General features: G+C 43.6%; 1 protein-coding gene across 5 annotated transcripts in view; it reads right to left on the reverse strand.

The window, feature by feature from the left end:
• Positions 1–14,773, reverse strand: part of AFF4 (ALF transcription elongation factor 4) — a 52,366-nt gene that overhangs the window by 9,262 nt on the left and 28,331 nt on the right. For all 5 annotated transcript variants that reach the window (XM_065690639.1, XM_065690642.1, XM_065690643.1 and 2 more), the window contains 10 exons: positions 12,728–12,776; positions 11,339–11,359; positions 10,749–10,803; positions 9,767–9,804; positions 9,253–9,415; positions 7,849–8,766; positions 6,180–6,268; positions 3,752–3,989; positions 1,515–1,612; positions 48–111 (listed from right to left, as the gene is read on the reverse strand). In XM_065690639.1, the coding sequence (XP_065546711.1) occupies positions 48–111; positions 1,515–1,612; positions 3,752–3,989; positions 6,180–6,268; positions 7,849–8,766; positions 9,253–9,415; positions 9,767–9,804; positions 10,749–10,803; positions 11,339–11,359; positions 12,728–12,776 (1,733 nt within the window). The remainder of the gene's footprint in view (positions 1–47; positions 112–1,514; positions 1,613–3,751; positions 3,990–6,179; positions 6,269–7,848; positions 8,767–9,252; positions 9,416–9,766; positions 9,805–10,748; positions 10,804–11,338; positions 11,360–12,727; positions 12,777–14,773) is intronic.

Here is a 14,773-nt window from a genome sequence, read left to right on the forward strand (position 1 = left end):
CCCAGTGTAACATGCAAACCCTGGGTGAGTATCGCAGATTCACTTACCAATGCATCAGCATTATGTTTTAGCTTCTTTGCTTCTTGCAAATAATGATCAGCTGAGTAAGTCCTGCAACAGAGGACACAAGGAATGAGCCCCGCAATAGAGGACACAAGGAATCAGCCGCAGCCATATCGCATTGCATTTTATGACTGCAGTTTCCTAATGTTGTCAAGTTTCCTATTTTCTCTGTTTAACTCAGGTTAGAGGAGCTACACTCTGATAACACAAGTGACCTGTATGGTTAGCTATAGTATTGTGAAAAATAGCTTAAAGTCAGTTCTCCAGTTTCAGGTAATTCAAAACAGTATTTCAAGCAAGTCAACAAATGTGACTTTGTTAAATTGATTGCATTTGACACTCAAGCAAACCAAACCCCTGACCAACAACAGGGGCAGGGAAGGAAAAACCACAAAACTTAAGGACAAATTCATCCAGTGCCTCCAGGACTGACATTACTGAGGCTGTGAAAGAGAAATTATGATAGTAGTACAGAATAGCTGCATTCAGGTGTTAACTGCTTTTGCTTAGCCACCCAAAGCAATCAAAGCTAAATGACTTCCACACCTAGATGAGCAGAAGACAATCATAAAAGTGTAATTATACATTTCAATATAATAGCGTATTACCTAGGAGATGACTCGAGTTTGAAATCAATTCTCCCATCCACACTATCTTACTTGTTAAAGAATGAAAGATATTTGAAATCAATGTTTTTAACAGTCCACTTACAGGAAACTGAGGGAATTAAAAAGCAACAGTTAACACTAAATATATTCTATACCTACAAAATCAGCTGCAATAGTTCTAGGCCCAAGAAATCCTAAAATGTCTCAGTCAAAACAATAAGGTTCTACCATGTCACCATTCCAAAGCACAATGACCATTCCTCGGAAGGTGCTCTCGTTAGCTCTTCCTATACTTCAGTACACATTCGGAATTCATTTTTTAAACGAGTTTGATCTTATCTCAATTTCTCATCCCTGTTTTGTCTTGGAATAATTGAAAAACCCCCATAAACTCTTTTGCCCTAAATGACTGACAGTGTAGCGCAAATCACCAAAGTCACTTAACTCCTTTCTTTTTCTTTCTGTAAGGAACAGCTATGAGGAGAAAACCACTGAGCAGCAGAGAGGTAGCAGCAGTGTCCTGGTAAGGTGAAAAGGACACATCAGCATTTAAACCGAGAAGAGCCCTGAGCTATTTAAGTCTATTGCATGGTCCTCTAATGCTCGGCAGGAATGTGCAGGGCAGGCTACAGTTCCTCCTCAAGGACTGTGCTGTCTGCCAAGGCACTGGCCCGGGGAGCGGGCAGACAAGCACAGCACTGCAGGAACAACACAGAGCTCCCCAGGGTAGGAGTGTGCACCTAAGGTCTTTGTGAAGCAAGACAACAGCTCTTCTCCACAGGGAGCTGGCCACACTCCACGCCTCAGCCCCACAAAGGGAGAGGCACCTTCTGCTGTTCTTACCTATCATCAAAAACAAGTTTTGCTCTTCTTGACTTGGAGCTCTCTGCAGACTGAGCAGACACGGGAGGGCAGCTGGATGAATTGTTCAGAATCTTTTCCTGAAAGGAAAAATCGGTGCCAAGGAATAAATGTAAATACCAGTTACATCTTCTTTGCCTTCAAGAACAGCATCTGTTGTATACATTCCTCCCACGATTTCATACATTATATGCAATAAGGTCAGTTTTGCAGCTGGTTCAGCTGCCATTCACCCCACACAGCAACACAGCTTCCACGGGGCTTTCACCTACTGCTGGCACAGAGGCTGTAACCAAGCTCCTCAGTCTAACACACCAGGGGATCTCCGTTAGAAAGAAGAACACAGCCAAGGCTTTCTAGATAAACCCAGGCCAGGAAATCCCTGCCTGAATCTCCCATGTCTCTGTTTCCAAGTCCTGGTTTTCCACTCTAACAAAGAGCTGATGATTATTATTTATGATTTCTCCTTTCTATCAATGATACACTCAGCTGAACGTCTTTGCCTTGGAAAAAGAGTATTTCAGAAGAATAAGCACCATCATCAGGGAGAAAAGTAGCTATCTTCACAACACACTGCCCTTGTTCCTCTAAATTATGGCTCAACGTGACATTTCAGGCCAAAGACTGGACACTAGGAACATGCTATGAATCAGAAGTGAACCCATTTTTATTTGCTAAATGATACAAAACAGCTCCCCAACTTCAAACGTGTTGTCTGCTCTCTTGATTTACTGTGACCAAAGGCCATCTATATAGACGTATTTCATAACTTACACTTATCAGATTATTGCTTATCAGAAGGATCCTGGAGTTACAAGGCACCAGACTGGCACAGCAATGTGCTATCTGCCATTGTAATGTAGAAACAGCAATGAAACATGCAGTGCAATGCAGGAGGAGTACTTACTACTTGACTAAGCAGGCATGACTAAGCAGGCATGACTAAGCATACGTGAAGAATAAAATGATAAACATCTCATACATTAACTGCTGGCTTCAGGACATCTTCTATGCTCACAAACAAAGGGCAAAGCCTCAGCTTGTAAAGTAAAGGCACTATCTGCAGCTCCTGGAAGTGCCTTACGCAGCCACTGATGTGCACAGCCCTGCCAGGCTTCTCCGATCCCACCGCACTGCCACTGGCACTAACACAGCATCTCCCAGTTCAGATATTCAAGAGCTCCACCCTGATGACTAAGTTGCTTTCTGCCATCACTAATGTCTATTTGCTGCTTCACTTCTCCCCAAATCAGTTCTCTTTCCTGAGCATTGTTAGATTTTGCTTCTGAGCTTCCCATTGCAAATCCAGCTACTGAGGTTTAGCAGCTCCTTCGGCTGCTGGAGTTTCTGCAGCTCATCAGAGGCCCTGGGCCTTTGCTGCAGAGAGCTTGGAGGCAGCCACACCAGCACCTGCAGCACACGCTGGAATCACACAGAAAGGTGAAATCCTCCCAGCTAAACACTGTGCTCAAAACTGGTTATACAACAGAAACTGCGCATCACAGGTATTCAGCAATACGCTCTCTCAGATGGCTTCACAAGCTAAATTCTATCCAGTTCTACACATTTATATACTGGCCAACAAGCACATGAAATTTAGTGACCTAAAAGTATAATTTGCCTATAATATTTTTTAATTCCATCACATTGAAATATCTCCCTAACCTAAATCTCTTAAAATCATTTTCTGCACCATCTTTATTTGTAACCACGTTTTCTCCACTCCAACCACAGCCGGTGCTGCGTATTCCCAACCTGGAGTTAAAGTAATCTTTCTGTGGTCCCACAGTGTCATGAAATGAGAGCTACAGCTTCACACCCTAGCACTGAGAGTGGACTGAGCTCTTGCCCTCCTTAAAAACCAGGACAAGCTCTGTATCTGCTCCAATGAAACAAGAGTAACCTCGTTCTTCCATTTGCTATTGTGTAAACAGCTTTCTGGTGATATTTCTTACTAACAGATTCAACAATACAGAAGCAGCATCAGTAATCAGAAGATGATTAAACACATTTGGTAGGAATAAGCATTAGTATTCCACAATCTCTCCCAAATTGTCTTCTAATTTATAGACTTCCAAAGTACTCAAGCACTAGGGCACGACACAATACAGATCCAAAACCAACTGCATTTAACTTGAACTGCAGATTGTTGTTTAGATCACACTGAGCATATCAAACTGCAATGCAAAGCAAGAGGCAAGTACAGGAAAGCCCTTTACCTTGGTTTCTTTAGCACTGCTAGAACCCTTGCCCTCTGTTTTCTTCTGTTTGGAAGACGAGCTGCCTTTATTGCCACCACTGCCCTCCTTGCCAAGGTTGCTGCTGGACTTCAGAGATGAGGACTGACTGACCGTCCTCTTCCGGGAGCCATGCTCTTGCTTGGCATCTTTCTGCAGGACTGGGGCAGCAGGAGACGGCAGCAAATCCTTTTCTTTAATAGCACTTGGCTTTGAGGACCTAGACCAAAGGAACAAATTCAGCTTTGGGGTTTCTTTCCTTAAAAAAAAAAAAAAAAACCCAAAATGAAACCAATCAACCACCAAAAACACCCCCCACCCCCCAAAAAACAACCAACAAACAACCAACCCCTCTTCTTTATTATTTTGAATATAACTATTACTTAAAACTGATACATTTTTTTAAACAAAGCAGATTTTTATTGCTCAACCTGGCAAAGCAGATATGGAGGGAAAGAAAGAAACTAATCATCCCAGTGAGTAGGTTCCTATGAAGCCAGAGTGAACTCGCTTTCCCCATCTCATTTGTTCTGACCTGAACACACAGCAGACAAGTTCTAACCATAAAACCACACCCCTCCAATAGCTCTCCATAAAACATCCACCCTGAACACTTGGGATGTAAGGAATGGATGCCAGCGTTAGCGCCAGGCTGTCTGTTCCCGACTCATCATCTAACAGCTCAGGGAGAAGATGGTCCAGATAAATGTTCTCTGGAACCCAAGCATCTGAAAAGCTTTCTCATTGCAGCCTTTCAGTACACTCTTACTTGGCTGCTGAGGGCTAATGTTGGCTATTCCAGGCTTCCCATAATAATTGTTTCTACCGATTACCTTTGTAAGATCATAGAGTTTCATTTCGTTCTATGTCCTTCAGATAACTGTACTGGCAGTCAAACAAGTATCAGAAGTAACAGGTAAAAAAGCATGATCAAGCTAGAAATGCATCCACTTATTCTACATCCATTTCCTAACAAATAGTAAGACACTGTTTAATTCAGAATGGGCAAACAAGCTTTCTAGCATCTGATGTGTTGCAGCTTCTCACATTATTTGTAATTTGGCCATTACTCACTATACATAAACATTTTCCATGACACAATTACACCAGTTTTCAGCCACTTGATCTGAAACAGCAGCTTGAAAAGGCAGTGGAAAAAAACCTTTACTTTTTCCTGTGGAGTAACACTGACCAAGAAACACACAGAACAACAGCTAGTCCAAAAAGCATGGGAATTCACAGAAATAGCAAACAACTGAAGGAGGATTAAACAAGGTTATTGAGTTGTTGATTCTGTGTTACTTCGCTTTTGTGTAACTCACACTTTCCTTAGCTAATCTCTCAAGCAAACGTGAGGCTAAATCCAAGGATCTAAATCTCAAAGCCATCAGCTTCCCATACAATGCAGTGTGCTGGTTTTAGCTTGGAAAGTTACTTTTCTTCCTAGGTGCTTTGGATTTAATATGGGAATAACACTGATAACACACGGGTATTTCAGCTGTTGCTAAGTACTGTTTACACCAAGTCAAGGACTTTGCAGCTTCTCATGCCCCAGCAGTGAGGAGGCTGCAGGCACAAGAGGCCAGGAGGGGATCCAGCCGGGACAGGAGGCCAAAGGAACATCCCAGACCACATCACACCATGCCCAGTCTAGAAACCAGGGAGAATTGTTTGGGGAGACCCCAATCACTGCTCGGGTATGAGCTGGGCATCAGTCAGCGGGTGGTGAGCTCCTTCTTGTGCATCCCTTAAGTTGGTTGTTTTTCCTTGAGTTTTATTTCTCTTTCCTTTCTGGTTATCTCTCTTTTCATTACAATTATTAGTATTTTACTTTATTTCAATTAATAAACTTCCCAATTCTCCTCCCCATCCCACTGGGGGATTGCAATGAACCAGCAGCTGCCTGGTACTTAGCTGCCAACTGGGGTTAAACCACATTTAAGCCAGTTAAGTAATTTATTTGCAGTTTACACTTGCTAAATGGGGAATTATCAGAGCGGCGTAATTTAAAAGCACAGATTTTGCCAGATCAAAAAGCTGGGTTTTGCTGGAAATCTGCAGAAACAGCTGATTTCTAAAACAAAATAACCTCCAGCTGTGTATTTGAGTAAAACTGGGAAGCACTGATTCCATAAGACACCAACCCTTCACATGAGCGGTTACCTCGCTTCTGTTAAGTAAAACAATTGCCTATGGTCAATGTTTTTGGTTATGGAAAATTATTTCCACCAACTACTAGGAGAAACTCTGACTTTTGTCCGAAGGGTAAGAAACAATGAAATGTTATCAACTGCTTCGCAATGTGGAAACACGTGGTGGGAGGAAGCAAGGAGGAGAGGGGAGAAGACAGGCACCTGTCTCCTTGATCTCCCTGAGCCCTCAATGGTGAAAACACAGCCGAGATACTCACTCCCTGCTGCTGGAAGTCTTGTGTCCTGATGGAGCTTTTTCTTCCAGTTTTGTTTTCTTGCTTTCACTGGCTCTGTTCTCATCCTCGTTCTGAGTAAAGCAAACAAGAAATAGATCCTGGCAAAGGTCCACAGTTACAGCTTCACTGACAGTGGCAATGTTGCATATACTTAATTTAGCGGGTGTTTTGCAGTGTACAAGATAGGTACAGATGACAAGGATATGCCCTACAGTATCTACTCCATATCAAATATTAGACCAGACCCCAATACTGGCACATAACTGAAAACTAAGTCTGGATTCTGAATTCCCACCCTGCATAAAAGAATGAGCAGTCAAGCTGTTCAATTTAGTACAAGCATGTTATCACCATAAACTACTGGAAGTACCAACACAGTGAATAAAGGTCTCCCTGAAAACACACATCCCAGTAAGTGGCCAAGTTTTCTTTGGTTGCTCAGTAGGAAAACTGGTTTAACTGAAATTATCCCTCTCCTCTGGAGACTCAAATGACTCTCTGAATGGTATCACAGAACCATGGAATCATGGAATGTTAGGCTTGGAAGGGACCTTACAGCCCATCCAGCTCCAACCCCCTGTCACGGGCAGGGACCCCTTCCACTGGAGCAGCTTGCTCCAAGCCCCTGTGTCCAACCTGGCCTTGAGCACTGCCAGGGATGGGGCAGCCACAGCTTCTCTGGGCACCCTGTGCCAGCGCCTCAGCACCCTCACAGGAAAGAACACAACCATGTAATCCTTTGATTCCAGAAGTCAACAGTTTTACAACCACTGACAAATCCCTGTAAAAATGAAATTTTCAGGATGAAATCCCATTTCTGACCCCTCGAGCCAGGCTGCACAGCGCTGACTGCATGGAAACCAGGAATCTGTAAACATTTATCGGCTCACTGAGTCCCTCTGACAGGTCTGCTCTTTATACAGACTGCCTCTATTCTGAGGTTTCTAAAAGCAGTTTAAGATGACACTGCCAACTTCTTCTCACCATTCCCCCCCTCTCAAGAGTATCACTCCTATTCAGCTCCCCATCGATTCCTGTCCATTCACTGCTCCCAGGCATCTCTATTTATTTATAGGTGAAAAGATGAAATGCTTTTCTGCAAAATATTAAGTATCATTATGGAGAGATCCCTCTGCTCCCAGTAGAGCAGCACCCCCGAGATCACAGTTTCTGCTGTGGCCATGCTCCAGGCCCATTTCTGCCCCATCCCTTGTCCTGGAACTATGCAGCTGCATGATTCACTGGCTCACGGAGCTGATCCAGCTTTCACCTTTTTCTTGGCCAGGTGAATTTTCCATTGGATCAGCTGCCTGAGGTGGCCTGCAGTACAACAGGGGCTGTGCCAGATCAAGTGGAGGCATGAGAGGGCAAGATGCAGTGCTCACAGGTACAGAAGCTGTGCTACCTCCATGAGCTCCAGCTGCAAGTGCAACCTTCTCCCTTCCCCTTTCCACTCCAAAGGAAAAATCCCAACAGTCTCTACCACCACAGGGATGATCCATGTGTTCTACACAATACAAAACCATCCCCTAAACTGCTCAGTCACCGCACTGAGGTACAAACTGCATCGCTAGGCTATGTGTGTGTGACACCAGCAGTGATGCCCTAAGGGGCTGAGGCACAGGCAAATCTCTCTCTACAAAATCATCACCTGCTTGTGTTTCCTTTTGCCTTTTGTAGAACTCTTGTCAGACGGCTGCTTCTGGGATTCTCTCGTGTGCTTCTCTGGCACGGGTTTCTTTTCCACTTTGGGTGCGTCAGCATCCTTGTAAGGCTTCCCTGGTATTCTTGATAAGAGGCTCAGGTCAATCTTCACAATGAGTGGGTACCTTTCATCAGGATCACTGAGTGGTGAAAGAAGCTCTTTCTCTTCCATAGGAGAGAACATTCTTTGCCGAAAAAAGCTGTCATCCTCCTCCATGGAAGATTTAACAGGAGTCCTATTGCTCTCAGAATATTTGGGTGTTTGTGAGGAAGGAGGCAGGCTCTCGTTTTCATCTGAATCAGAGGATGAGGTATCTGTTTCTATGAATTCCCTGGATTTCTGGGCAGATTTGCTTGAAGCCTTGTATTTCTTTTTCTCTGTTGTAGGCCGAGGGGAAGATTTGGGCTCTTTCTTTATATTGGGTTTTCTGGAGCCTTTTGTGGCTGCCTTATGCCTGTTGGAAGGGATGTTTGTTGCCATGTCTACTGGGGTTTCACTTTCTATTTTAAGACCTCCTCTAGGCTCTTCAACAGATGTCTTTTCTGCTTTCTTGGGCTGCTTTTTACCTACAGTCCTCCTCTGTGTGGAGCTGTCACTCTGGGCAGGTGATTTCTGCCTGCCACGACTGCCCTCCGAGCCCTTCTGGGTGGGTTTGGAATCTCGCCCCGGTGTAGAGGAAATGGAATCCTTGGATCCACTTTGATCAGTGTATCCGCTCCCTGTGCCCTGATCCCGTCCCTCCTTTTTATAGCCTTGGGAAGATGGAATATTGCTGTCCACGGAAGAAGCTGGTGATACTTTGTGTGAATTGACTTTGTTCAACCAGTTATCCAGTTGCCACTTGTTCGTTGGTGGTGGCTCTGGCTAAAAAACAAGTAAAAACCCCAGTGTTAAATAAAGTATTTCACATTTCTCCCATCTTTTCCATGGCACAGCTGTAAGATGCTGCAGGCCAAGCAAGAGGTACACCAGAATAACAGAGATAAACAAGGAATGAGATAGAGGTTGATGAATACAGGTACAAATAACAGCTCTTCTTTTCCCTTCCTCTGGAGCAGCTGCTAGCAACAAGCAGTATTTGCTGCCATGGCTTTCCACACTAAGAGCCTGCAGCTTCATAGGGTGCTGTTACCATATCTGACTTGGGCTCCCCAACAGGTAATTGGTGGCAGAAAGCACCTCAAATTCAAACCTCAAATGTGTGCTTGTGTAGAGAATTGTTACTATATCCAACCACAGGTACTTCAGCAAAAGAACAGTTCATCTTGAAAATGATCCCATGATTTTAGTACTCTTTTCTGCTTTTAAAACTCCAGATTAATGCCCAGCCAAATCCATGTCGAACCCTACCTCGGGGGATGCGCTCTGAGATGGTTCATTAGCTTCACTGTCACTGGAACTGCTTTCACTTTCAGAGTCAGATCCTGAACTGCTTTCAGATCCACTATGGCTGCTCGAGTCATCCCGTGAATTATCTGCTCCTTCACTGTTATGCTGTGAAGGTTCAGAGTTACTGAAACCAAAAATGAGGGAAAATGAACAAACACCACCCAAGGCACAAACAGATCCCAGAATCCTTCCATTAGAAACAATAAAATGTAGTATTTTAATCAACATTTATGAGAAAATTTAACATAACTGAACACAGCTCACGCTGGAACAAACAGCAGTCTTTGTTTCCCCCCTTCCCAAAGTGGTTAGCATAGTTAGCAGCATCTATGCTATTTAATCTCCGATTCAATTCTAATTGCCTTTTGCTTTAACACAAGATGAAACACAGACATGAATCTCAGAAGTCAGGAGTGCTGACAGTGCTGAACATCACCACTCTGCTCTCCCTGCGCAATGCAGCAGGAATGCCTACCTTCCAGGTGTGCTCCTTGGCACTGTCTTATCGCAGTCCTGCAATCAAGAAAAGGAGCATGAAACTTCCAGAAGTTATTTAGGATTGTACATACAGTTCAGTTGCAAAGCATCAAATTTAGAGCCTTTACAGCATCTTAATTCAGTGCTTGCTGCAGTGTAAATTTGTCTGCATTTTCCTTATACAGAAAACCAGTTATTTTCTCCAAGTTTTCATCACAAATCTATCATCTGGGAGTCCCATACATTCTGACTGCGGTTCTAAGAGCTCCTATTTCCACCACTCACTACGTTTTCATCTTTTTGAATGAGATGGTTCAACATATTACAACATAGCCCCAAATGCCAGAGTTGCAGGAATTAACCAACTGAACGTACTATCTCAGGGTCTTCCACATGAAGAAAATCAAGTACTAGAGCCGGGAACAGGCAGCAAAAGAGCAGGAGAGGAGTGCAGCTCACTGCAGGGTAGCGCAGACCCTTCAGGGACTTTTCATTTAGCTAAATGCCATTTCTGGCAGAAGCTGCACCAAGGTAATATTGACAAAGAGGAGAAAAGAGACTTTTCAACAAAATGAAGGTGCTGCTATATACTCCTGGTTACAGATACAGCATCCCTTGTTATCCCAAACACAGTCGCAAGCTACTAATGCGCAGAGAAGTTTATACCATGTACTCTTTAGCTGGAGTGGCAGAGCGTGAAAGGTTCTACCTTTAAATGGTGGGCCACCCCATCTGTTTAAAGCACACCATTGCCATTTTATGTTAAGAGAAAGCCCATCTGGAATCAGTAAACCAAGCTTTTCTAAATCCAAGCATACTGTTTCCACAAAACAGGTAATTTTCCCCAAGTTTACATTTAGGAGGTTTGTCTAAAAACATTCCATATAGCTTTTAATCATAAACCTCCTGTTAAGCCGCCCAGTTTACTAGTGGAATATTGAACACTGCTCTATTTCAGAGCTCTGATTGAAGGAACATACCTGCTCTCCATCGCTGTCTTCGCTACTGCTAAGTTTTAAGTCATCTTTCAGCATACTAAGTAAAAGGGAGAAAGTGAGACAAGTTTTTCCATGTACTTTAATTACTTTCAAAGCATTCTTCTATATTTCAACATGCTATTGTTTATACTACAGAGCAGGCTGCGTGGGTGAAATCCACAAGACACCATTCTAGTATTTAACGTTCAAGAATGGCGAGTTTAGTCATTCTTTGGAGAAGAATAAGGATTCTGGTACTGAGATTCCTTAGTCCATTCTGTTCAATTCAGAAAGGAAATTTGACACAATTTACTGATGCAGAAGGAGTTAACTTACAGACAATGGCCAGGAACACTGTTTTAAATAGAATGAAGAAAGCCAACACTAGGGGCTGTTTCCTGTCTCATGGCAACATTGCAACTGTTGTAAGCCATAATTACTGTTATTCAAAGCCATCATTATTGATGGTAGTCATACATGCACACACTGTTTCACAACACAAAATAGGTGAACGCACTGAAAACACCAAGCAAGACTACAGAGCTTTTGTACTTATTGAAAACCCCTTTGATTACAGAAACGAAACATCTTACTCTGTCTGGTTCGATTCGCATCTGGAAAAAGAAAAGGAGAAAGGATTAGAAGTGTAACACATCCGAGTTTCACAGCCCAGCTGCTCTACTGGTGATCTGAAAAGAACACCAGCCCCTAGCATCTAAGTTCTGAAATGTTTCGCTGCTATCCCTCTACAAAAGATGCATTTCTCCCCTTTTTAAAGTTCTTTTGACAACCACCGAGGAGGTTTTATTGATTTAAAACTGGATTGTCACAGTTAACATCATCTCAGCTTTATAGAATCATAGAATAGTTCGGGTTGGAAAGGACCTCAAGATCATCCAGTTCCAACCCCTGCCATGGGAAGGGACGCCTCACACTAAACCATCCCACCCAAGGCTTCTTCCTGTGCATCCCAATCCGACACCAATTCTTGTTCTCACAGCCCCCAGCTTTGGGAATAGCACAGTTCCTTCTTGGTCTATACTTCTGTGACAGAAGCAAAGCCAAATGGCAAACTTGTATTTCCACCACTCATTGAGCTGGCTGGAGGTGAGCATCTTAAACAAACTGTATGTCTGCAATAACTGAGGGAGGTTCTTTTTGTTCTATTCCCTCCTCATAGGCTTTTTAATCTTGCTAACACCGTAACATGCGCACAGACAAGCAGAACTAGACTGCATCTGTGGCTACATCACAACAGATGCTAACTCAGTTTTCAGAATCTACACTTTCCTTAAACACACAACCAGCTGCTACACATTGATTTTCTTTGCCATATTTGTCTGGAAACAATGTTTTAACAGCTTGTATTGATTTCCAGGTGTGAGAAAGGTGCACTACAGCCATCTAGAATATTCCACCTGCCTTTTTAATTCCAGCTCATGACGGACAAAGTAAAACGTTGGGTCTGTGTGTAACTAATGGAAATGTCTGTCAGTTCAGACACTGAGCAGAACAAACTCAACTAGATCCCAAACATACTTTACTGTCTCCTCCAGTACAAACCAGTTCCCACCCTGTCTATACGTGCTGTCACCACAAGCTGCTTCCAGCTGACAGCTCTGCAATGCACATGTTTGGGAAGTCCTGTCCCATCCTGCCCATTCCTATATGCTGACACCATTGCGGTTCCCAAGCTGACTCCAAGGTCCACACTCTCGCACATTTATCCTGACAACTGACAAGAAGCCAGGGGAATGGGGAGGCAGCACAGGGTGTGTGTTACGCACTCCAGTGAGCAATACTTGGCCTAATGTCCCAGAAAATGGCTGCTTAACCATGATCCCCTTTTTGTGCCAGTCAAGCAGAAGTATGTGAAAGTGTCTGTGCAAGAGCTGACACATCCTAGTGAAAGAAACTGCTATTGTCCAAGTCTCTTAAGATCCAACTACTGTTTGTGAAAGATTTTCTCAGCAGCCACTTACGCTTTGGACTGATGACCGTTGGATGTTTTCGATGAAGGATTATAACGTTCTAGAAGAAGAAAAAGAAGAAAGGCAAAGTGAAAACTCAGCCAGCAAAACAAGGCGCTCCAAAGCTGCCAAGAGGATACAGACAGAGAGAAACCAGGAAGAGCTGAGTAGACAGGAGAAAGTAGTAACTAACTGACACAAGGTACAATCTCCAACAGACCAAAAGGAACAGAGAAGTGAGTGGATACAGAGACAAAACACTAAACACAGCAAATGTGAATCAAGAAACTCCAGAAAATGATTTAAATCATTGTTGTCTGAACCAATACACAATTTGTTATTTATGGTGTGAAAGCTGTTCTGTTTCTATCAAGATTCATTTGTTGCCTCTGACATGTAGGATACAGGATATAAATCAGCGTGTCCCTGTGCAGCTTGTTAGTAAATGACCAAGCTTCACATTCAGAAATCCAATCATAGAATCATAGAATGGTTTGGGTTGGAAAGGACCTCAAGATCATCCAGTTCCAACCCCCTGCCATGGACAGGGACACCTCACACTAAACCATCCCACCCAAGGCTTCATCCAACCTGGCCTTGAACACTGCCAGGGATGGAGCACTCACAACCTCCCTGGGCAACCCATTCCAGTGCCTCACCACCCTAACAGGAAAGAATTTCCTCCTTAGATCCAATCTAAACTTCCCCTGTTTCAGTTTGAACCCGTTACCCCTTGTCCTGTCACTGCAGTCCCTGATGAAGAGTCCCTCCCCAGCATCCCTATAGGCCCCCTTCAGGTACTGGAAGGCTGCTATGAGGTCTCCACGCAGCCTTCTCTTCTCCAGGCTGAACAGCCCCAACTTCCTCAGCCTGTCTTCATACGGGAGGTGCTCCAGCCCCTGAGCATCCTCGTGGCCTCCTCTGGACTTGTTCCAGCAGTTCCATGTCCTTTTTATGTTGAGGACACCAGAACTGCACACAATGCTCCAGGTGAGGTCTCACAAGAGCAGAGTAGAGGGGCAGGATCACCTCTTTCGACCTGCTGGTCACACTGCTTTTGATGCCAAGTCAGAAGTCAATTCTTAAAGCAGGAATACATTTGGATGTGATCTGCTTTTTGGGTTGGGGCTTTTTTCCTTCCCTTTTCTTTCGTTCTGGCAAATAGCTAAGGGTAGAACAGAAACCAGAACTGGGGCTGTCAAAAGCTTCCCAGAGAATTCAAACAGGAGTTGAAAACTGGTGCTGGGTTTTGATTAACTTTGCCTTGTCACTCACAGCCCTAAAGACCAGTTGCTCCTCTAACAAAGTCTATGGTTTAGGATTCCGGATTCGAGTTATTTCCTTAATTTTCCACTGTACCAGGTGCTCAGGTTAAGCTGCATGGGCATATCTAAGAATAAACCATTCCTCTTTTACTATTTAATCTGTTTAATCACTTCAAGAGGAATTGGAAAGACTTTTGGAAGGGAACAGTGCAAATCTAATTCAATTTTACTTGGTAGTTACCAGTGCTGTTATTAACTCCAGTAATATTCGAAACAATGATAGAGAGAACGTAAAGCTTCTTTCGGCTGAAATCTCAAAGTGCATTTTGGGGCACGAAATTCAGCGTCATTACTGAGCCTATCACTGTGTGAGTTCCTCTCCAGTCCTCGCTTTTGCTTTTAAAACAACAGAGTGAAAACAAACAGCGAGGCTGCAATGTAAGCACGGGCCCTATCTCGGTTTCCAGCATATCTCCACGCAGGGAGCGGGGTTTTTTACAGGGTGTTTTGGTTTAGGACTCCACTATTTTCAGTCCAGTGAAGCACAGAGGGAGGCATTTTCTCCAGAATTAGAACAAACGACAAATTAAAACCACTATTTTTTTTCCCTAGAAGACAATAACAACCCTGCAACTCAGTTACAGCTTTCTAGATCACAACAGAACCGTGACACAGAAGCAAGCAATTGTTCAAGAGGTTAAAACCTGAGAAAGTAAAGAAACTCTTAACTTCGACTCCATCCCAACACCAGTCTGGAAAGTCTCATTCCCCAAAGAGCAGGAGGTGCTGAGAA

The sequence above is a fragment of the Lathamus discolor genome, chromosome 10 (assembly GCF_037157495.1).
Source record: "Lathamus discolor isolate bLatDis1 chromosome 10, bLatDis1.hap1, whole genome shotgun sequence".
NCBI classification, from domain to species: Eukaryota; Metazoa; Chordata; class Aves; order Psittaciformes; family Psittacidae; genus Lathamus; species Lathamus discolor.